This window comes from Branchiostoma lanceolatum, chromosome 3 (assembly GCF_035083965.1).
Source record: "Branchiostoma lanceolatum isolate klBraLanc5 chromosome 3, klBraLanc5.hap2, whole genome shotgun sequence".
Taxonomy (NCBI): Eukaryota; Metazoa; Chordata; class Leptocardii; order Amphioxiformes; family Branchiostomatidae; genus Branchiostoma; species Branchiostoma lanceolatum.
The window spans coordinates 20,429,975-20,454,768 of NC_089724.1; the positions used below are offsets into that span (position 1 = coordinate 20,429,975).

At 39.9% G+C, this 24,794-nt stretch overlaps 2 protein-coding genes across 5 annotated transcripts in view; both read right to left on the reverse strand.

Annotated features, from left to right (window-relative positions):
- The window catches only part of LOC136430946 (regulator of G-protein signaling 12-like), a 58,675-nt gene that overhangs the window by 27,109 nt on the left and 6,772 nt on the right, over positions 1–24,794 (reverse strand). For all 4 annotated transcript variants that reach the window (XM_066422054.1, XM_066422052.1, XM_066422056.1 and 1 more), the window contains exon 4: positions 23,189–23,260. In XM_066422054.1, the coding sequence (XP_066278151.1) occupies positions 23,189–23,260 (72 nt within the window). The remainder of the gene's footprint in view (positions 1–23,188; positions 23,261–24,794) is intronic.
- LOC136429106 (piggyBac transposable element-derived protein 4-like) lies at positions 3,997–6,424 on the reverse strand. The gene is made up of 2 exons (XM_066418986.1): positions 6,334–6,424; positions 3,997–5,675 (listed from the first exon to the last, which is right to left on the reverse strand). Exons 1-2 carry the CDS (start codon positions 6,422–6,424, stop codon positions 3,997–3,999), a joined length of 1,770 nt encoding a protein of 589 aa, XP_066275083.1.

Sequence of the window (24,794 nt, forward strand, 5' to 3'; positions counted from 1 at the left end):
ATCCTCCCCTTGCATGAATGGGATATTCCGTGCCATTTCCATGTAAACCAGTCGAAAAATATCCGCTGAAAATTACACTCTTTCGCATAATCAACCCAGTTCAAAATTGAATTAAAAAAGATCAACCCCAGGGAAGAATGAAGTTTTCCATAGCATACATATGAAGATTTGACAGGAGACGAAGGAAATGACCAAAAACAACATATTTGAGTCAATTCAAAGTCACCGAGAGGGTTTTAATATAATATTTGTAATATGTTTGAACTATTTTGATTAAAAGAATGTCTAAGTCACAATAGTTCTTAAGTGTTCAAACAATTAGAATTGAAACTTATAACATGTTTGAACTTATTTCACATACGTTGGAAACATTTCGAACGTAACTACACAAAAATCTCTTTATTAAGAACAGTTTCAAACCATCTATCCAAATGTTTCAATGTTCGAACAATTTGTAACAAAAGATTTTCACAATTGCCCTCATAAACGAAGGTGCTAAGTCCTCCTGTGTGTTTCTGCCTATTTCCGGTGGCCGCGCTAGACCACCAGCGGATTTGTTTTGACGGAGCGTCACCTGCGCGCGACGATGTACACTGTTCGGCACCGCTAATATCCGGCATTTTCCCGCTCCAAAACACTCCACAAGACCCACGTTTTTAGTGTTTTGCCTCTTGTGCAACACGATTCGATTTGCATTACTAACGGGACGAAAATGATAGAAAAAATTCACCCCGTCCCGGCGTCCGTCCCAAAAACATGAACGACATGAAAATATATTTTCTTACAGATTCAATCACGAAAATCAACAGCATGGGATTCCAAATTTTCGCAACGGCCGACCATTTATCATGGTTGAACTTCCTTCCAAGGCGTGCGATAGATAAACATTCCCGGCACATAATAGTCACTAGTACCAGACTAACGCAAGCTCATGATGATAATAGGGAGAAAGTTTGTCAGTGAAGTTTGGCCACCAGAGGGTACATTCATTTAACGTTACAAGCTAGCGCAAAGGGGCGAATCATTGACCTTACCGGGGACTGACTCTAATGGCCTAATCATTCCTTTTTTGCCGAATTCTACGATCCATACGCCCGTACGTAGGACATGTAGGAAGGCCTGGTGGTGGACGCTACACATCACGGGAGACGCGTGTTGGTCCGAGACAGACAGCGGCGTGCTTTCGATCGCGTAGCGGCGACGCACCGCTGCGACAACGTGCGGGACCAAAACGCCTGTCCCCAGTGAGACCATGTGTTTTGCGCGGCATGCCCCGAATCCGTCTACCATTGCTGAATGTAGCCCGATTCATAGAGGTCTATTTTGTAAGCATTATTTCATGTACCCCTCAGCGTGAGAATTCCTTGTGCAACACTTCGCTACATTATATGTTTAAGTTTCCCCGCGCACCGCCTACCACCCGCCTTTGATCATGTATGAAGTCGGCGGCAGAGAGAGATCATCAATCAATTTTGACAGGAGTGTCGCGCCAGTCTGAGGAGAAACGATCTCCCATGTTGTGTTGAAGAATTTGGAGTTTGAAAATATCTGGAATAACTAATGCTAGAATAAACATTCACAAAATCATTGATTTAACTTGTTTTCTGTTATAAAATTTCCTAAACTGCAATTTAACCACTGAGTTTAAGGGAACATGGTGTTTTCCCGATAATCACGTTAAATGTTTATGTCCGGTCTTTCCTCCTCGTAAGCAAACTTCCAGCTTGGCCAGGTGCAAGGCACTAGGGGTCAATGACCTGTAGGACATATGTAGTATTGAAAGTGACAGAAGTGGCAAATATTGTCAAGAAAGCCCAAAATAAATCGTTTTGAATATATGTATGCCAAAAATGGGAATGTAGTCCTTTAAATATTTGTTCAAGCCACATATACAGCAAATTTCAGGTCATTCGGTTGAAATACCAGGGCGCAGGAGCCCAAGATATGCTAAAAATAGCCTAAAAACCTCAATAAAATCACTTTCAAGGTCAATATCAAAAAAAGGAAAAGAACGCACATTGGTTTTTGCCTACATTACCTCTGTACCAAATTTCAGGTCATTTGGTCAAAAAATGACAGAGATGAATCGATTTGAAGATTTGACAGGAGAAGAAGAAGAAGAAGAAGAAGAAGAAACATGAGAGAAAACAATATGTTTAGCCATACTTATGGCTAAACATAATAAAGCCAAACATGTAGACTCTATATCTTCCTGAAACTGAAATACATGACTTTGTAAAGTTTGTACCTCAATTTGTTGTTTAGATTCTTATTATAAGAAGATCCCAAATGGACTTAGTCTTCTTCTTGGAACATTTTCAAAATATTGTTTCTTTATGAATCAAACTGAATGAGAAATGCATGTAAAGCTGGTCTGGTACAGGTGTGTTGGAATGTTGCCTGCACTAGCGGGCTGTGCAGAAAACAGAATTTCAAGCCCTAAATTATTGTGGTAAGAACACATATATGATACTAGTATATTTGCAAGCAACATGTTCTTTGTTCAAGTAAGTCTTGTTCTACTAAGGTAATAATTATATCATTTCATTTTTAAACCATTATTTATGTTTATCTGTGGCATATAACCAAAACAGAAATTACCACACTAACAAATTTACAATCAAACAAACCATGCATCACTGATCATGATACATGAACTGTACTTGTGCTAATAACGATCAGATGAAACATACAGCAGTTATCAGACTAGTAGATCAAGCAATGAAACATAACATCCTATATTCATAGCTAGATGTGCATGTAAAAACAATTATCCAATCAACTCTCCCCCTGAGGTACACTACACAGACATGGCTTCCAGAATCTGTCTCAGCTTTGGTAATGGAGAAGGGAGGTACCTCGGGGTTCCTTGTTTCAAACAACATCAGGAGTTGGAATTGGACTATTACATGAAGTATAAGTACCTTACATGTAATTCATTTTGAAACAAATTGATCTGTTTTATTTAAAAAATTGCATGACTTTGCGTTGTATAACACTGTAAGTCCACAGGACACTCTTGAAGTTGAAAGAATTTGACATTCTATAGTAGTGACCTTTCAAAGCAGACTGAATGTATACATGTATACAAGACGTACAAAATGTTAATCTCCAAGCAGATCTCCATGATGGAGTTGGAGATCCACAAAATGTATCTACAATGTACTAGCTTCTTATCCATTGTACTTAGGCCTTTCTATCTTAACCCCCTTGACACTGGATAAAATTTTTTCTGTAGTCCAGAATACTGGCTATAATTCCAGGCTTGACCGGTGTCAACGCGTACTTTTTGTTTAACATTAATATTGATCTTATGTAAAGAGTAGACTAGGAAAACTATATATTGCTGTAAAGCTCTCAGGCTGCTCTTTTTAATACAAGTAAAACAAACATCATAGCATCAATCTGATGGCAGTAATAGCCATTTGAGTGCCCCCAGAAACAATACGAAAAACTGGGAAAAAAAAGTCTCACAAATGAAAAAGTCTGTTCAGGGGCAAAAATGCTTACCCTTTTACATAAAACTTTGCAGAAGTACTTAACTATATATATACAATGCTGGTATGCTGGTAGTTTCACTATTGGTTGACAATTACTACATTTTTTTTTAATACCAAAATACTGACTTCAATTCTGGAGTTTGCAGATGTTAACATGAACTTTTGGTTTACCATAATATACAGCTCTTATGTAAAGAGTAGACTAGGAAAACTATATATTGCTAGAAAGCTCTTAGACTGCTCTTTCCAATAGAAGTAAAACAAACAGCATAGCATTAATCTGTTGGCAGAAATAGTCATTTCATTACCTTCAAAGGCTATACGGAAAACTGAAAAAACAATGTCCCACCAATGAAAAAGTTTGTCCAGGGATGTCCAGGGACAACAATGTCTTTGCAGAAGTAATCAACTACACCTGTACTACACAAAATCTCTGCAGAAGCTATCAGCTAAACCTCTACTATACATATGCAATGCTGGTAATGCCGGTACTTTACTAGTGATATATGGCAAAGCATTCAGGGCAGAGTCCGACATCACACGATCTGCACTCGTAGCTGGTTCTCTTCCTCCTTGGATGGACAGGCGCAACACAGTTCCTCTTCTTGCCCCCAGGAAGCTTCCTCGGCCAGTGGTTGCCAGCTGGGACTGCTGCAGGACCCGGCTGAGGCTGGGCTGGTGGGGCAGCAGGCACGGGCAGGTTTGCGTCTCGGCGTATCTGTCTTCGTGTGCGTCGGCGAGCTGGGGACTTGGGTGGATAGTAGCCATCTGTGAGGCTCTCTACCAGCTGTACCATGTACTGGTACCTGCTGAGCTTTGGTTGGTTGGTGTGCAGGTCATATAAGATGTAACTGTTCAGGACAGCTCTCCCCAAAATGGAGAAGACCACCTTGTTGGTCCACTTCATTGTCCTCCGCTCACTGAGGTACTTGTACAGCCTTGCATCACTCAGGTCAACACCTCCCATGGATTTGTTGTACTTGGAGACAACCCTGGGTCTTCGCACCGGTTGACCTCTCGAGGTAACATCATCCTGGAAGCCTGCAGCAGCAGCTGTGCTGAGAAGGATAGGCTTTTTGTTCCCATCCTGGTATGCCACACACAGGAGATTCCCCTTCCGCCGTTCTTCAGTCTCCTGGTTTTTCAGCTTCTTCTTTATAGCTTGCTTGGGCAGGCCTTTCCTGTTGCACCTCACCGTTCCCGAAGCTGTTGTCCCCTGCTGGTAAAGCTCGAGGAAGAGGTCAGGCGAAGAAAAGAAGTTGTCTATGCCAAGGTGATGGCCCCTCTGCAGTAGGTTACCGTTGGTCATCAGTCTCATGACCAGGGCGTGCGTTGACCCTCGGGGGTCAACTGGTGCTGCCACATCTTTGCCTTTATACACCTCAAAACATGAAGTGTAACCATTCCGGCTGTCACACAGACACCACAGCTTGATTCCGAACCTGGCATGCCGTTTCTGTGGCATGAATTGCCGTAGATGGGGTGTTTTTCCTTTGAATCCAACCATGCTCTCATCAATTGAAACATCCATCCCAGGATGATAGTGGAAAAGGAACATTCTATTGAAGTGTGTCACGATAGGCTCGATTTTGTACAGCTTGTATGCAGAATCACCGGGGGGAGGTTGGTTGGCATTGTTGTTGAAGTGTAGGAACTTCAGGAGCAACAGGAAACGGTCCCTAGTAAAATGTTCATTGAACCAGGGCGTCGCCTGGCTGCGGTTTGCAGTGTTCCAGTAGCTTGCCAAGGTGGTCTTTCGGATCAGTCCCATGTTGATGGTAAGTCCCAGGAAGGCCCTGAATTCTTCTACTGTCACAGCCCTCTTGCTCCACTGGTGGACACTGGAGTGACGTTTCTCGCGAAGGTAGTCCTGGTGGGCAGCAATCCATTGATTGGCGTACTGGACAGTCTCAGTGACAACTTTGTCGATGATTGCTGGTGTGAAAAACAGGTTGAAGAAGTCAACCGGTTCTCCAGTTTGCGGGGGGGGATGTTTTATACCTGGGACAGCAGTGAAAGGGATGGGGATAGGTCCAGCATCTTCTCCAAGAATTGGCATCCAAACCCCATGAGCATCGCCCATTTCATCATCTTCACCACTACTACTAGTGTCACCACCACTGTCACTGCTAGGTTCTGGAGGATTGTCGCTGGAGCTGTTGTCACTGCTAGATCCTAGGGATGGAATGAAATAAACATCAGTATAGATACAATCATATGAATCAATTGTATATTGTAAGGTAAAAAAATTAATTGCTGCTTTCTGAAAAACTACAGAAATAAATAAAAAATCCAACGGTTATAAAAATGTTCAACTATCAAGTGATTATATTCATATATTATAATTCAAGACAAAATACTGTGCTTGAGTCTATAAAGCTGGCAATGCTTGAGTCTATAAAGCTGGCAATATGAAACAAAGCTAAAAAAAGACCTGAGTAATATGAAATAACTTCACAAAATGCAGCGTTGATGAACCCTCAGAAGTCAGTGCCACGCCCACCATGTGCTGCCCCCTCCCCACACACCCCCTACTTGAACAGCTTTCTACTCCAAAATGAAATTTTCAAAACCAAAATAAAATCATCATGCACATCTTGGACCAACATTCTGACACAGACATAAACACAGGATAGTGTAAAAAGGGACTCATGCCATGTAACAGCTGTTGTTATCAGGCTGAGGCCTGGCAGTACTAACAAGGCCACAGCAAAAAAAAAAAAAACGAACTTCACTTTTCAACCATGTGGAGCCTGTGACCTCTAGGCTCTGCCTACTTTGACCTTAGACATCCCAATTTGCAACCAAAACATAAGTTATTTATTGTAATTACCTTCATTGTGTTCCTCGGAATCCCAGGAGTCTTCACTTGAATCCCCCGAATCTTCACTTGTGTCCCCGTCTTCCATCTCAACGTCCGACATTTTTACGCAATCAACTGCTCAAATTTCCCTCTCAAAACCTCCCTCAAAAAACTCAAAATGATGTGTAAACAAGGCCCCATAGGCTAGTATCTGCTGATTGGTCAATACCACCAGTTAGAAGCTTTTTGATTGGTTGATTCCCTGTTGGGGCATAGGATTTGGCGGGAGATCTCAACTGAGCCACAAATGTGGCTCCTAGGGTTTAAGCGTGAAGCCACGATTGTGGCTCCTAGGGTCAAGGGGGTTAAATAGAATGTAAATAATATTGTTGTATACTTAGCAAGATGGTGGCAAAAGTCTTGCATGGTAACAGACGTGTAAACTTCTGAGAGGACTTACATTTCAGTTTGAACATATGAGAGGGGATTGAAAACTAAAATAGAAAGGCAACATAGATTGATAGCAGAACGGTCAAAAAATGCCTAGGGATAATTCCTAATGTCTAAGGACTTCACTGAAACATACATGTAACCCTAAAGTTTTAAAGGCTAGAATCAACAAGAAGAATGCCAAGTTCATGCTTCCCTTTTCAAATTTCAGGGATAAGCAGTTGATCCATTATGGTAGGTTATTTTTTGCAAAGATATGTACAGGTAGTATCTATTCTGTGGAAAGAAGTAGAATAAAGGGATTGTTACGCTTTCAACATTGATTTCATTCCATTCACTTCTAGGGGTTTTATGAAATTTGTCTACCATTGATGGTGGGAGGAGGACTCTTGGAGCTTAGCATATACATGCATGGCACAGCAGCATCTTTCAACACAGCGCTCAACGCACAAGACTGATAGAAAATCCATTTGGCAGTGGACCATATCAATACTCAGGAATTACCTGACCTGTCAGGAGAACACATAAAAGCTGCCTCCTGCCTTTGTACAAACACAGCACCCTTCTGATAACAAGATGCCACAATATTGACTTGAGGATAAAGTCCCTCCCAAACAGGTTATACGTGTAGGTAGGGAGTCTCTATCGCGTAGAACAAACATGACAACCCACAACAGACCTCACAAAAGGCGCAATCACTGTTGAAAAAACATCGGTTTTGTGTGAAACTTTTAGACATATGCCACATATGCAGAGCCTTTTGAATAATTTATACCACAAACACTGTTTGTCTCTGGAAGTGATATACTTGTCATCATAAGACATTAGTCTACCTATTCTGCCAACACCTTGATGTATGTGAAGGTATGCAGTGATTCTTTAGCAGAAATCCCTACAGGCTTGTTCATTCATTGTTATCCTATATCCATTGTAACAGAGTACCAACACTTGACAATGTGTACTTACCACTGGCTTGCCAACGATATAGAACACAACAGGCATTGGAGCACTCCTGTTTTCCAGACACTAAATCAAATGTTGCCAATCCAAACTTTGCAAAGAGAGCACTTGTTTAAAGAGTGAACTTTTAGAAATACTTGGTTAGGTCATTCTTGCCAACATGACTCTACCTGGGCAGGAATTCTACCCCTCCATGCCAGTAATGGTGACTGGTTTTCAATTGGTAGCAAGTGCACCATGCCCAACTAATTATGTTTGGGGTCAGGTATCAACTAAAGGAAACAGTTTTCTAGTAGCAAAGCAAGCCCCCCTGGGTCATACCAAATAGAGCTAAATCAAGGGGAGGGGTAGAGAAGACAATACTTATCTACTACATATGCTTACAGTGTCCTTTTTAAAATAATGAGGCATTCAAAGTCCAATATTTCACATATTTTGATGAAACGACTTTTCCAACAGATGTCTAATAAGGTGTCTGGCTGAAATTGTGTTGTCCAAATTTCATTGACCTCCCAGGATGTAAAAGAAAACTACATAAACTCCAGGGCCTTTTCTAAAGAGGGGAAAGGTTGTGACCGGCATAAAATTCAGATTGAGGAGAGATACTACAATGTGTGTACTAGGTCACATGCGGCCAGTCTTTAACTGTGACCCATCTGATAGTAATTTTCTCCCTCAAGAGGCTGTGGAAGGGGCCCGGGGAATCCAAATCCTCACCCTGTTCCCTTGTGCCCCCATGCAATTTTTTTGTTGAAAAAAAGACAAACAGAACTCTACAAAAAATATCCCCCTCCCACAAATTGCAAATTCCTAAAGTATACACACAACAAAATGCATGTTCATCAGGTTTAGCATAAAACACCTGACACTCTACACCTTAGCTGTCCAATTTCATATAAAAGGCATCAATTTTTCATCATGCTTCTGGTGTCTGAACAATTGATCTAATGAACCACAGGGCCCTTCTCGTGTAGGTTGAACAGTAGGATTTGAATAATACATTTATCAATGACAAGCACTTGACAGACACTATAGAAAGTTCCTCCTCCCTTCAACAAAAATACAATGGTAGGTTACGTCATTAGAAAAAGCACCTGTGTTACCTGAGGAGCCCATCACCTTACCTGTTTTGTAAAAGCACATTTTTTTCTTTAATACCTAATCTGTCCATTTGAGCTCTTTAACCTCATTGTTCACAGTCTTCTTCCTCCATTGTGTGCCATTGAATAGGTGTGATGAAAATAGTTAATCTGACCAGGTAACAATAAATCAAAGAAAAATCCTAGAGGGTTAGAGAAGTATTGCATCTAGTACATGGGGGTGGCTAGCAACTGTAATTAACTTAATATGGGGTTTCTCTTAATTCCTTCAGTAACAGGATTTTCTGCATGTTCTATAAAAAAATGAACGAATGATATACTATGCTTTTATACAGTTGCATGTTGCCAACATCAATCACAATTCCCCAATGTGGTTGGTTGTACATGACAGCATTTAAATCATGACATTTTTTCTAATGTTTCAAAATACCCAATTGGTGTGAAATCAATTTGTCCTTTACAGTTGACCTATTTGGAATAGAAGCTGCACACAGAGAACAATCCATCTAAAAATGTCAAGCAAGAAGATAGAACTTGTCAAAACCTGTGAAATGCAGGAAGGGCCGGGTCTTCCTAAAACGACAATACTATAGACTACTGTAGACCAATCGTACCAGTAATGCTCACAATCAAAGACTATAAACATTAAGGAGCATCAAACTGGCTCTAACACCGTATTGTCTACCTGAACAGTATCATTAGCCATGATCATATCTACATGTAGCAGTTTAACAACAGAAGTATTTTTATGTTATACGAGCAATGGAGCTTACATTGAGACAACAAGGCAGAAAGGATTGGGCATTACATACATGTATGTGACAACAGTTACTCATAGTCATACGTGTATTCTTTGTGCTGCATTCTAAGCCATGTAAGGCTTACCTGTGATCGATTGAAAGTCGTCTCTCTCTGTCAGACACAGTCCCAAGGTTGCAGTGAGGGACACACGAGAGAAAGTATGAGTTAATGTTTTATCACTCAATGTCCTCCACTAAAACTCCTGTAACATGTCGATTCTGTAGAACTATGTATCAAATTCACATGGATAACCTCAGGTAGCAAGAAAAGGCTTAAAGTCTGTAAAGCCAATACCATCCAATAACTTTAGACATGGCAATGATTACTCAGCTACTGTCAGACGGTATTTCCAGCTCGAATGACTTTTGAGGAGCTGGAACTGAAAATGATCCCAATAGGAAACAGTACAGAATCTGAAGAAGCATTTTCATATACAGCTGTATATATGACATCATATTAAGTAGAGGAATTTAAAGGAGATAGGACAATGGGGAACAAATTTAAGTATAACAATCATAAAATAACTATCACCTACTACAGCTGAATTAAAAGTAAAAAATCTTACTTTGTACACAATACTGACACATGTACATGTAATCAAACATAGCTAATGGCAGTGACTTGCCCAATATATACTAGTGCGCTGGTAAATCTTCTTTCCGTCTGATCCCAATTCCCATTGAAGAAGACATCCTACAAATGCTTTTTTTCCCGTCATGGTGTATACATTTCTGTCATTGTTGAGTTTGCAGGCTGGTTTTGGGGCATGGTTTGTCCAAATTTGGATATTTCTACATGTAATCATTATGTCTATGTTTAACCAGGCACCCATTTTTGTCCGTCAATGCTGACTGAGCGGTCTTTCTATTTCATGGTTATACGCAGCAAAATTCTGTCAAATGACAAAAAGATGGGCATTTGCTAGAGCCCTGTTTCTCACACAAAATGTATACGTGGTACCTTTCGGACAGGATGCCACCCTAGCCAACCCGCCATAGCTCCATCCAAACCAAGTCAAGCCTCCCAATCTATGCAGTAAACCATCGTTCCGAGATAAAGACAGATGCAACGCTATTACCCTTTGCACCTCCAGCGCACTAACCATCAGCACACTTGAAACGATATGATTGGAAGAGGAGTGTTCTAGCATGGAATTATATAGCCAAATTCCACAGCAAGTCATTCATTTCCCTCCCAGTCATGCCTGACAGTTTTCAAAGGCTAAAGGCCAAATGGACAATAATAAAAATAATTGCGAAGGACAAATATATATGTAGGTGCTATGTGGGATGGAAAATTTATGGCCAAGATGGGACACATGGGTTTACGAACAGCCATCCAATCGATCTCTCAAAACAATTCATCTGGAGCTAACTTGTACTAACTGCACAAAGGGGAATACATATACATTTCAAGGAATAATTCTACATAGCTACATGCAGTAAGGTCCAAATGACAGTAATATGTGTGAAAAGATAATTAACTGGTAATCATAAAGTGCTGTAACTAGAAAGGGGACAAGGTCAATGGGATCCAAACCAAGGTCGGAAGTCTTTGCCAAATGTACATCCCTACCGAAGGGAAAGATTAAAAACCATGATCACCTAGCCCGATACAAAAGCGAACATCTGCATTTCAAAGTGCAGCTTATTATAAGATGCAAACGTATGTTCATCTGTGGGAAGTAAGTATCAAACAGATAGCCTGCCACACAGCAGAAACCCCTACCAGTCTTGTCTTGTTCGCCATCTCGTCTGTATTACACCAGTAGATTGTTGCCCCGCTGTGAAAATGAATGGCTAATCACGCATGCCTGAGTGAAGCTTATAGCGGCATCATTAAATGATACAGAGCAAGGTCGATACATGTCTATAATAGACTTAGTTGAAGTCAGGCTGTAAAAAAAATCAATATATGTCATCAACTGACTTGGGTTATTCAATCTATTCTAATTACATTTCAACTCTTGATCAGCTCATTTCTGTCTAAATTATGTGGCTTCCCAAAAAAAAGTTGCGCACAAGGAAAGGGAAATCCCTACAGTCCAATTGTCAGCTAATTTTCTTCCGGGGGAGTGGGATGGGTTGGCTGAGATGGGACGCTCGCCTGTCAACAACTACTTTAGATTTATGGGCAGACTGTACGTCTACTACTGTACAAAGAGGATTCATTTGATAGGCTCCTTTTCAGTTATTTACCTTTAAAATCTAAACATTGTCATCCATAAGCAATACTTGTTTTATAAAACGTTGTGCTTCTAACTTCTATGGAAAAAAATTAGTTATCACCAAAATATCTAAAGATGACTGATTACTACCCAAACGTTAACTTGCCCATGATGCGTAACTGTTACATGTGGACAGGTGAGATTTCTAGGTTTAATAACATCTTGTTAGACACCTGTAAAGGAAAATGTTACTGTGCCAAATGCAAACATGTCTATAGAAAACTCAATACTTTCTACAAAATGCTGTGCGGCTTTACATGTAATGGCAATCAACCTCTCAAGCGAACACTGTCCATGGATTGAATCAAGTTCAGTCTCCTGGCTACCTACAGACGTCAGACACTGAAGGTTAAGGGATGAAACAAGTTCATTGTCCTTACAGAACTGTAAGTACTACAGAAGTCTAACATTGAAGACAAAATAGTATTTGTAAAGCACAAATGCTTACTAACCCGGGGTAACTGTTGAATTTTTTTTTTCAAATTACTAATTAGAATTGAAGTTGTCACTGCCATCAATGCATGGCCTTGAATGTTTTCGTAAAACAATAAAATGATTCTGTTTGATTTGCACAAGACAAAAATTCTTTGTTAGGAAGCTACTCAAACTTTATATGCTAAATCAATCATGTTCATGTTGTAGGGACTATAGCTGGGAAGGCTATAGGATATCTAGACATAGCGATAACTCTTATTCACTTAATACAAAACAGAAGAAACACAGATACAAGCCAGATACTCTTTTGAACATTGATCAGCACTTGTGAACGCGTTCTCTCTGGAGAAGGTCTAAGGTTAAAGCCATTTATCTCATTAACAATTCTGTCTCTCCCATGTTGGCTCAGTAGCATGTCATGTATTGATGGCCCCAAGTAACATAAGACAGTGACAGTTGGGTGTAAACTTCTGCATGACAAAATATAATACAAACTTCATATCCAAACTGTATTTGGACATTAATTTCTGCCTTTCGTTGAACACCATGACCAGACCATGACAACAATTGTCCAAATCCATACAACAAATGTATGAAGCACTTTGAAGTCATAATCAATGAGAATCTTAAGCAGAGGTTATACAAAATCATAGCTGCAGCAATGAAACAAGCTGCTGGGCATTACAATCTATCTACAACCAAAAAATCAAGACCACAGCTTGTCCAGGACAAAAGATACAAAACCACATTAACACTGCCACTGCACTATAACTCACCGGTATATCTGCAATTATTCAGTCAATGAAGACACCCTGGGGCCTACTCAAAGAAAAGGATCTGACGAGTTTCAAATGATAATTGCTTTTTAACAGTTTCAATGGTTGCCTTATCCTTTATGACGTCATCACTGCATCCACAATTAAAATCACTTTTTTTTTTGCATTCTAGTCAATGAATAATTCCATATGTCAAGATTTTAACTTCTCTACCACTGTACAGAAAATAGAACCATAGCTTAACAACTTTTACCACAAGACCTGGATCTATTTTCCTGTGAAACTCTGTACCAAACCATTACTGAAAACTGTTTCTTCAGATTACCACATAGTGTTGCCAAATCATGACAGCGGGTATTTTTTGTAGGCAAAATAAATAACATCTATTTGGACAGAATTTTGTTGACGTCACTGCGACCTAGCAACAGAGCGGTGGTATGCGACTCCTATAATTAGACAAAACATCTAGTCATTATTTTCCATTCAGATACAGAATAATGAGGTCATAGTAAAAGCTAATCACAAGATTCCCCCTACATGAATCTATGGCATGGAAGGCCATTTTTTCTGAATAGATGAGTGCAAACAATACAGAAGCCTACATTTCACATCATAATTGGAAACAAAAACTTTCATAGTCCTTTCTTATTCTCCAATATTACAAGAGGAATGCCCTGTGGGTTTCTACATGTGTCCACTGAAAACACTAGAATTTGAAGAAGATTCTTGAATCTAGACAGTCTATACTTCACAAAACTTGCTATTTCACCCTGTGGAGTATTTGAAAACAAAGTAAAAAATGTCAATCAAAGTAAGACAAGTATCATTAAATATCATCCGCATGATGCCGCTTTTTAGGGATGGGTTTAGACACAGCACAGTATTCAGTACCAAGGACAGGCTAGTTCTAGTATAACCAATTGTAGCTGGATACCCTACCAAAAAACAGGCATAAAACCTTGTGCAATAGCCACAACCTGTCAAGCTCAAGCCCTGTAAAGTTTAGAAACAATACTCAAGTACAAGTATATATGAATGTAACCTGTGTGAGTAAAGTTTGGGTGCCATGTATAAAACATGCACGTCACGCGTCTTCTCCCAAGCCTCCAATGACTGCATCAGTGCATGTTTCATGCCTGATGGGAGGCCACAGCTCAGGGAGTTTTATGGCATCATGGTTGTGTTAATTAGATTTCATCTACTGTGCCACAATGTGCCCAAGGAAAGCACACAGGGGCTGATACACAGGTACATTGCCCACTGACACACACAATCTGGCCATGGTTAAATACCAAAACTATATAATTTATAAACTTAAAAAATGCTATCACACAAAAATGTCTAAGGGCAAGAACCTTCTAGGAGAGACTGCAGCGTTGTGTAGATATATGGATCTATACGACAGGCATTGTACTAGTGGAATCATGACTCAACCAAAGCTATTGGTGTAATCTCCATCAATTTTGCTCTATGCTCAGTCTGACAAAGTGGGTACTTTATTCTACTTGCCTAAGACCTCAGTCTATAATCAAGCTTATATACAATTCCATTCCACTGCTACAGCCTTCTTCTTCTGAAGGCATCATTAGTTCCATTTACAAGTCAGGAGTCGTTAAGGATACAATCGCTACATTGTAAGTAGCAAAAATTTAAGTATTTGCTATCCATAGTAAATTACAGGCATTGTAGCTATGAGAAGTTAAGCAAATCCAGAAAAAAACAAGGAAAGAGTTGTGGTATTACCATACTAGCTATTCGCCGTAGCACCTTCTTCTTCTTTGGAACCTTCTCTGTAGCTTGCATTGTTGATGTCATTGACTGGTCCCACAGTCCTACGGAGTGAATGAAGACTCGCTGTTTCCTCCACCGATTGCTGCAGTGCAAGTGTCCTTCCTCTCCGCCCAGAGAGTTGTCCTGTCTGTATTTTTCCCACTACTTGAGCCCACGAACCGTTCGGCTCCCGTCACTCGGATAAGACTGTAAAACTGATAACTCCCATGGAGAGGCAATTTGCAGCAGGGCCTAATGAGTGACAGGAACCGGAATGTAGACGAAACACTGCTGACGTAGAAACAGTCGGGTGTTTATCCCACAGCATGTACCCGCGCACTAAAGTCTTCCTGACACCTGCTGCTGTCACACTGGCTCACAGGCAACAAGCCTAGTCCTGTACTCACAAGGAAACCACAATCATGCTGACAAACTGTGGGTCATGAGTGACCAGCATTTGTGTCGGCAGGACTTTGATGCGACATAAAGGAATACTGCGGTGAAAGAGATGACACAGCATTATGTATTTCACAAAGTACCTGTACAAGCAAGGTAATCCCACAGGTATAATCTTCCAATACCTCATGATTTAAGCCTGTCAAACTGTAGGTTCTAACTATCAGGCCATACAAAGTCCATAACTTGTTTCATAAACTTGCTTGCTTTTAGAAAAAAATACCCGGTTAACATAAATTCACTGTGGTACCGTATGTGGCCAGAATATATGAGAAATTTCTTTAACACACACTAGGTACCAAAAATGATAATTTGTTCTGTACTACCAACTTCCTTGATTAACACGTTAAAAGGAAGACCCGATGTAGGAAGAATTGAGAGTAAGTTACTGAGCTAATGACATTGGGAGTATATACATATATACACCTTCCCCATAATCATGTTTTTTTAACTCTCTCCTCTATATATGTTGTGTAAAGTACATGTTCCTAAATAATTCATCAAATTTTCATGACACCTTATAGGGCATAGTGCTATTAAAATGTATATACATAATACAAGGGATATGGTATGCATATCTGGCTTAACATTGTATCCAATACATACCATGCTAAGGGGTAAGGTTTACTTGTGGTTTTGTAAATAGTCCATGTCATGTAGGATATACACAAATTTTGATATGATAACGACTACTAATATGGACAGCATATTGGCACATATAGTTATCTACTATTAGATGTACCCACCCTCAGTAAAGCAGCAAGAACCTTGAAGCTTCATATACTGGTAAGATAAATAATTTAGACCTAAAAAGTGGCTGATAAAACCTGTACATGAAAAGTATCCATATATGGGATAAAGCTTAATATGACTTACTGCACTGTGGTCCTGGAGATTGGTCCACCTTTCTGGCTACATATAAGTGAATGTGCTGAGTTTGACATTTTCACTGGATAGATTGAGCTTGAATCAAACACCCTTCAAGACTTTCATCTCTTAAAACATGATTATAGTGATATCTGAGAGCACTAACATCTCAGCGTAAACCCTGTTCTTAAAAACTTGAAATTGAAAGTCATTAGATTATTCACTTTTCCGATGTACCTTATTATGATTGTAAGGCAACGGTAAAGCAGTTGAACCTTAGACTGAGGACGAAGCCTGACGCTTTTTCATTCATTTGCTGTTACTTAGTGTAATACAGCTTCGCTACGTATGGCTCACATATTTTTGGCCAAGCACAATGGGTCACCCCTACTCTTCTTGATGGGTGTGTTGTAACCTTTTACATGCAGAGGTTTGACTCCCTAAAGTTCCCTCATACACTGGGCCACTGGCTTAACGTCCCCCTCAGATAGGATGATCTTTTCCAGTCGTGTCCTCCAGGCCCGGGCGGGAACTCGGGCCGCTGGCTCCACAGATTTGAACCGGACGTGGTGAGAGGCAGAGTGAGCAAACCACTGCACCACGTGGACATGATATGATTGAGTGTGCATAATTTCAAGATGCCTGCTAAATTGCTCAACAGCGAGCTAATTTCAATCTTCTCGTACATATATATCAAGATGTAATACTTGTTATCTTGCTTCAAGGCATTGACAAAATTAGGAGTGAATATAGCAGGATGACATATGGGGAAGACTAAGCTCCTGGCAACTTCTGAAGACTCAGTTTTTTTTAATCAAGTTATATAATTTACTGCTTACGGCTAACTTTTGTTCACAGCCTCCAATGGTCTAATCTATTCTAAGCTACATTATATTAACTTACTGTAAATTACGGTGCTTTGGGATAGGTTATAGGCATACATGTAGGCAAGGGCCTCTTTCTTAACCACTTTGCTTGGGGTAAACAGTCTGCTATAAAATGTACATTGTCTACTGATACAGAATGACAAATAGTTTCATGTACAGGAAGATCTATGGGATTACATGAATCTAACCTTGTTACAACACGTTTTGGGAACATTACTCACGTTTTACTCTTGGTGCCACTGACATGAAAGATCTAAAACTGCACACATGCAATCTTCTTACTAATCTTAATACATAGATGACCTCTGGTAGCTTGTTCACTTTCCGCTTACCATAAGGGCAACCAGTCTATGTAAGCAATGATCAAATTACACGTAAATGTAACACAAAATGCCATGGCCAGTATTGAGGCTTATATAAGGCCAACAACTAACAGATCATGAGAATTACCAAGCTGCCCATGAAGTCATCTACATTTGTACATGTTCATAGCTTACAAACATGTGATAAAATGATTCATTGGTTTTGGCATCATTTTCTAAAGATTCAGCATCTAAAAACATGAGCAATCAGATCACAGTAGCAATCAGGAACAAGCTACTGTGCATAATCAGCAAAAAACCTACTGAACCTACATGTATATAGTAAGCAGTAAAACAAATCATTCAGGAAAACAGCCTGCAGCTTAAACATTACAAAATGTCATCACAGCTTCTTACGGCTATTATCGGCCATGTCAAATTGTTCAATTCCTTTATTTTCTTCCGATCAAAAGATACAACGTACAAAAACCAGAAGTTCTGCTGTAGTACAAAAACGCAGCTGCCTGAAATAGTGCCTCCATTTTTCATGCATATGTACTAAATTGGATGTTACAGTGAGCTGAAATACACATAGACTAAAAATATATCAAGAAACAGTTTGCGATCTTCCCTAATCCTACAGGAGTTATTCACAAGACTTTGTTCCACAGTAATAATGATATATTGCATGCATGCCAGTAGGGAAACCTGGATGATACAACATTGCAAGCAAACAGGGGAATACTATACCAAGCTAATGAGTTATCGCTCTGATCAAAAGCCCTCACTAGTGATTTGTACTTTGTATCTTTGTAGTAGAAATAAGCCAGGGTGATTCCTTACAATGGCTGCAAGCATCCATTTTCTACTTACACAGATGACAGTTCTGGTAAGTCGTTCGTTCCTTAGTGGGAATGAATTATAAATACATATTTACAATGTAAATCTCTCGACTCCAGATCCCCTTTTCGGGTTGGCAAGAACTACTAGCCACAAAATAACCACATACAGGACCGTCCAAGTTATGTCAAATGACTGAACTATTTTCAATCATCCAACATTAATGGTCGTTTTGAGATCTTTGTGGATAAAACTAAATTTACAATGACCTACTTTGCACACTCAAAGCATTGCTCAGAGATGCCTATATGCATTAAGTCTTGATGTCTAGGCCTGTAGGACTGGGTTTAACTTTAATTACTTACTAGTACAGTTACAGATGATTACGTAAATGCATAATACTTTTTCGGTGGTTTAAAGTTTGCGGTTTTCACAGTAACCTGTTCACCGCAAACTTTAAAAAATGCCACGAAAATGCTTGTTTTGCCCTCTGCTCACCTACCACCTTGTTTCAACCGCAAACCAAAAACCATCGCAAACACACCATTTTCTCGCAAAATCAAAACACAAAAAAACTTACAGTAACGTACAGAGCAGATTTGCTGAAATCAATATCTTTTGTAAGAAACACATACATGTACATGTAGAATGCTGTTGATGGCAACGGAACGTAACCTTTATCACGTATGTGGATCTAATTATGGTTTTTCCATTAATAATGATTATCCTGTGTATTATTTAGCGTAATGAGTGCTGCATGTTGTTACCATGGATACAGCGGTGGAGATGATGCTTGCACCAATAAGGAAATTTCTACCACTAAGGCAGTCAAATGTTTTCAAAAAGTATTGCATCACATCAGTAGATATTATATTGTTTCATACCTTTATCATTTTGTTCCATTAAACTATTCATATGTCATGTCCATTAAACTATTCATATGTTATGTGGTAGAGTAGAGTCTGCATTGGAAAACTGGAAAGGCTTGCAAAAGATAGTATCAATCAATAAGATCATCTTCACTTCAAAGATGTTGCTGAATGCACACACTGGAATGCTACAAAAAGTATGACAGAAAGTCAGAAACAGCACTGGGAGTAGGACCTTTTTTTATTACTGGAGCCACTATTTTCAGTATGCATGTTTGTTTGCCTTAAAGTGTCTGTCTGAAGTTATTTGAATATTTCAGAGTGGCAGGTGTGACTGGGAGGGAGGAAATGGTGTGATCAGAGGTACATTTGTAGCAGGATTGTGAAGGATTACTTGGCCTGGGTCCTAAGTTGCTAGGCTCATACATGTACGTCATAGGGGAAACTGACACTGAAGCTGTTAAGTCAACTATCCCAGAAAGGTCCCAGAAACATTATCTAACTTTCAAGTTATCTTATTTCCTGCTATACTGTATATATGCATGTCTGTTAAAAGGAAGTCAGTGGGAAAATGCATTGAAGGAATCGGCGAGAAATTCACAAGTAATAATCCTACATAAATAAAACTAGAAATTCATAAACACTTTCAATATTTCACGGAGGTACGTATGAGGTATTTGACTTCTTGTTTGAAACTGACCTGCCCTTTGTACAAAGCTAATAGAAGCTAGTGAAACCACCCTGCCATTGTACCATCGATAACAGCACACTGGCCACACATCCCCAAGCTCATCAGACTGTTGAAAGGAGGAAAAGAGAGATTGTTGCACTGATTACCACTAATTGAGTTGGTACACATTTATCAAGAAGATGGGAGTAAGTACCCTTGCTTATGGAAATGTTGTTAATGACTACCAGTTATCGACCCCGCGCCTCTAATTGACCTTGCAAAGGTGACTGCAGTCTCCTCCCTTTCCAGCTACAAGCAGGCCTGGTATCTTTCCTCGCAAATCCGGCGAGATACACAGAAGGGTGGAACGAAATATTTGCCAATAATACATGTAACCAGATTTCACAGCTGGAAACATTCATAATTCATGATCAGGCAAAAAATAGGCACTGGCAATGATCAAAAACCTAAAACTAATCTCCAAACAGATGTTGGGGTGAAACTGAAAGATCATATTAATGTCTTTTTACATTACAATCATCCGCCACAAAACTCAGCTATTTTGAAAAGGTCTATACTTTTACAAAACTTTTAAAAATGTTGTCAGCAATCTAATAAGATTATACTTTTATAGGAACAAAAAGCCCATGCATCAAAGGATCCAACAGTTTTATATATCAATACTTTTTCTTCTAAATCCGTCTTTGCACCTTAAACAGAACAAGAATTATTACATACAACAATGTCCCGTTTCATGGGTGTTTCAGCTATTATGAACTAACCCTTTTCACAACAACAGAGATCAGCAAGAACAAAATAAATCAATCCTGACGGAAAATAAACAACTCTGCAGGAACTTGACAGCTAATGGTAGAATAATCAATCGGCTACTTTCCTGTCAACATCATAAAACTCATTCAGGTGAAACATAAATCTTCTGTGATAGGCACCACACAGTAACATGCTTTCAACTTCAAGAGGAACTACAGAAACTAGTAATAGCAATACATGCAAGTAAACCTGAACAACAGACTGTGAAACAGTAATTGAAAAATCAGAAAGATGAATCGTTTGGCTACTGATTGAAATAGAATGTCCTACATGTAATCAATGTAACACAATTATCAATTCCTGTTGTTGTTGTGTTTTTTTTCTTAAATAGAATTGCAACAGTGCAATACACGTGGGACACAAGCAGCTATTGCCGGTGCCGTGACCCACACATATAATACACCCGTTTTTACACTTGGGTGGAGTGAGGAAAGTCGTGTAAAGTGTCTTTTCCTATAGCTAAGAGCACAACATCGGTGGCATCAGAGGATTCGAACCAGGGACCGCTGGGTTCTGGGCTGAAAACCCTGCCGTTAAGCACCACGACAAATGCATGCAATTTGAGTATGGGTAATTATTGATAAGAATATATGATTGGGCAAAATGGACAGGCAATAATAAATTGACCTAATATGGTACACAGGGGTTTCCAACTGACTTGTATAATTTCCTATTGATGACTAAGGAAAACAATCTTTTTTGTCTTTGATTGAACTAAAGGGGATTACATGTCAATGAAGGTTAGATATCCAGGTAATAAGACAGTTACTCAAGCAACTGGATAAAATGTTTAAACAGGCGTTTCAAACAACATCCGCTGTCTTTCGTCAGTGACTAAAGGAAAGAACTGGTGAACCAGGTTTTATAAAGGGGATTACGGTCTCCAATTTAATTAGCTAGGAAAATATTCCAATGATGAATGTCAATAAGGTAGCTCAGCTTGTTAAAAATACGAATACTACAGTACAGGTATGTCATACATATATATTACATGATCAGCTTGTCCAGGGACAATTATAATTATAGATCAAGGCAGCCAAATCAATTTTCTTTGTCCACTCCCAACGGAAGCAATTACAGTGAGTAGCAAATCTCCCTGGGCAACATGCGCCTTCAGAGGCTTGCTGAAAAGGTTGAATTCCTAATTGTGGATCTTTTTTTAGTAGGCCTTTGATTTTAATGTGTTGTCCAAGATCAGCTACTTGTTTGCATTTTAATTCCCAAAAATGATGGAAAAGGCAAGCAGACTGAATACATACAAACCGTTGACCACAAAACATGCAACAATATGTTCATTTACCTATACATACATATTTCAATGACTGTCTTTAGAGTACATGTACTTAGAGTAAGAGTCAAGTTATACAGTGGTAGAAAGGCAAATCTGCCTAACTCTCCTAACTCTACAACTCCCCTGGAACCCTGGAAGTGCCATAAGGCAGCCTTTGGCAAAGCTCCAGTGGTACAAATCCTGGCAATCCAAAAACAAATTAGATACTTAATCCTGGCTTTAACTTGCGTTTGGCTATAGTATATATCACAAACTAGCATTTAGCAGTGCTAGTGCTGAATCTCTCTCCATTATTGAACAGTATAGTAATCTCAAAATAATGAAAAGGTAAAGGAAAACTGAGAACGGCAAGAAAAACACATAAAATTTACTATTTTCCTGAAACAAGTACATGATATTCACAAGAACATTTTCATACCACTTCTAAAGAAGCCTGCTTTTTCTTCAAATTGTTCAATGCCTCTAGGGTGAGAGGCATGTGTAGTTAGGCTATCCTTTGTGATGGAAATTAGGGCAAATTTCATGGCGGGTCCAAAAGGTGAGGCTACATGCACTGAAGCTTTACATGTATCTGAGGACAACTTGTACATAATATGTTTAACATTAAAGATTTTTCATAAAGTTGGTGACCTTTTACTGTCTTCCTACAAGTAGATTACTAAGTTGTCAGACCATATAAGAAAGCAAGATATTATGACTTGGAAAGGAAAATATCTCTAGAGTCTGACTCTGAGGGAGAAAAAGCCACTGCCCTTGGCAGGAACACTTTACAGTGCATGCAAGGTAAACATGGAACATGGTTCCTTTTTTCTGAAGAGGGTGTCGAGAGGGCAAGACTTGGACTGAAGGCAAGCACTGCAAACACTGTTCCTCCAGCCTGGCTTCTTCAAACATTTACACACTGAGGACACTAAGTGCCCCCCCCCCCACATCACTACAAATAAAGGTATTAAAGTCCCAAAAAAGACCGTCATGTTTCGTTCTTTGACAACAACAAAAAGGCAATGGACATCTTAGGAGAGGATAGACACACTAGTACATGTACAAGGTCTAAATTGTGGCCACAATAGGCAACTGAGATACAACTGATCATGAGGACTTAGCAGCTAGCCCTTCAAAGTAAACAAAGTATCACATGGGGGTAGAGAGGTTGATCCTTTTCAGAGCTAATCTAGTCATGGAGATCAAGGCTTACAATCACACAATGTCCAATTTCTTGTATTGTTGTCCCTGATGATCAGCTGGGAGTGATACAGACACTCTAGATTTTCACAGATTGTGGGTAGAGTGCTAATTAACCAAAACAATGACAACAATAACATGGTGCACATGAAATAGAGTAAGTTCCTTTACCTCATGAGACTGTGTCTGTTGTGAGTTCTGCATCCGTGGTGGCTGGGCTCCCTTCCCTGACAACGTAGCACCCTGTGTACAGCACAGAATAGAAAAGTCACTCAGACTAAACACATACAAGCACTCCCACTGTACAGAAAGGAGCCAGCCGAGCCTGACAATTTATTCGACCCCTGCGGATGCAGGGACTCACACTGAGCTGCCAACTCCAAACACCAGCTGAGAAAAGCCTGAATAGGGTTTCCTATTTGGCACCTCAAAAGGCCTGCGAGCCAGAACACAGTTGGTCAACAGTGTCTCCTCGTATTCTGGACAACATTCTTCACAAGCCAGATGGCAGGCTTGTTGACATGTTGTACACTGGTAGTCGTTCTACTTCTCTGAACTGGACAAAAAGTTCCTTACTTCATACAACTCTTGCACAACCGGTACATACCTTGGGGTCATAACAGATTCTAGGCTATCATTACTGAGCCAAGGGGTGTCCATCTATCTTTGTATTTCCTGCTCAGACTGACACCTGCCATATGTGGCATTTGATAGTCTCCAAGCAGATGTAGAAAGGCTTGCTTGAAAAACAGTGCAATTTTGCCTTTCTACATCTGCTTGGAGATCATCATTTCGATTCAGTGCTTTCTGGTTTTCCTGAAGCAGTGTTCTCGCCAGCGCCCTTCCTCCCGTCATTTGACGGGTTTTTGTCGCTCATGACGGACAAAATTTTTGCCCAACCCGTCATTTTTAATGGCCGAAAATCGGTGTGTAAAGATATTTAGACAGAGTTTAGAATTTTTCAAAAACTCCAGAGGATCACCGGAAGTTCGCGACGAGGGCGATCTAGATCATTTCTAATGCCCGCCGGCGACAACCCCAGCCACACACAAAGAGCGCCGTGGTGGATATTTGGTGGCCGCCGAAAACTCGGCGTCATGCGCCGCCCTCCCCACAGTTTTGGCTGGTCGCATCGGGCTGACGTTTATTTCTGTTTTGTCCTTCTCGGTTCCCCGTCAGTCTCGTTATCAAAGAAGCCTAAAAATTCAGCAATATTCCTATAGCTAGGCTATCTGTAATCTGTAAATATTATTAAAGTTTCAAGCCGCGGCGGCTGAGTTGAATGCGCTTTCTTCCCGAAAGAAATGGTAAACAGGCGTCAGATATTCTATTCCACCATGACCACCAATCACAGTGCGTCGTCTCCGTCGCGTCAAGAAATACCGACCAATGACATGCGAGTCTCGCTGCTCGCGTGATTTCAGCTAAGCGTGAATTTGCGAGATGTTAGAGGAATGGCGGGGATCGCAAGGATCGCACGACGAAGCGGCTGTTGGAAGGCTTGAATCCACAACTTTTGAAGACATTCAGTGCAGTTACCGGAGAAATTAACCGTAGAGAACATGGGAGAAAAAAATGGATGTCTTTATGGCGTTCTTTCTCAAAGTAGGGTGTCAAATTCTATGTTCAATAATTACAGGGAGCATACGGGACAAGTGTTGAAAAATTTTAATTTTGCCGACTTATTCTGTGTGTATTTTTTGTAGGACGTAGATACGTAATAAAGTTTTGTTGTGCTTGATTTTCTTTTCTTTGCCGATTGTATACAACATAGAAA

Bases quoted from the DNA above. Each gene is read 5' to 3' on its own strand.
- LOC136429106 (XM_066418986.1), bottom strand. From the start codon at position 6,424: ATGTCGGACGTTGAGATGGAAGACGGGGACACAAGTGAAGATTCGGGG. The intron at 5,676-6,333 runs GTAATTACAATA...TTCCATCCCTAG, and splicing joins TTCCGAGGAACACAATGAAG to GATCTAGCAGTGACAACAGC.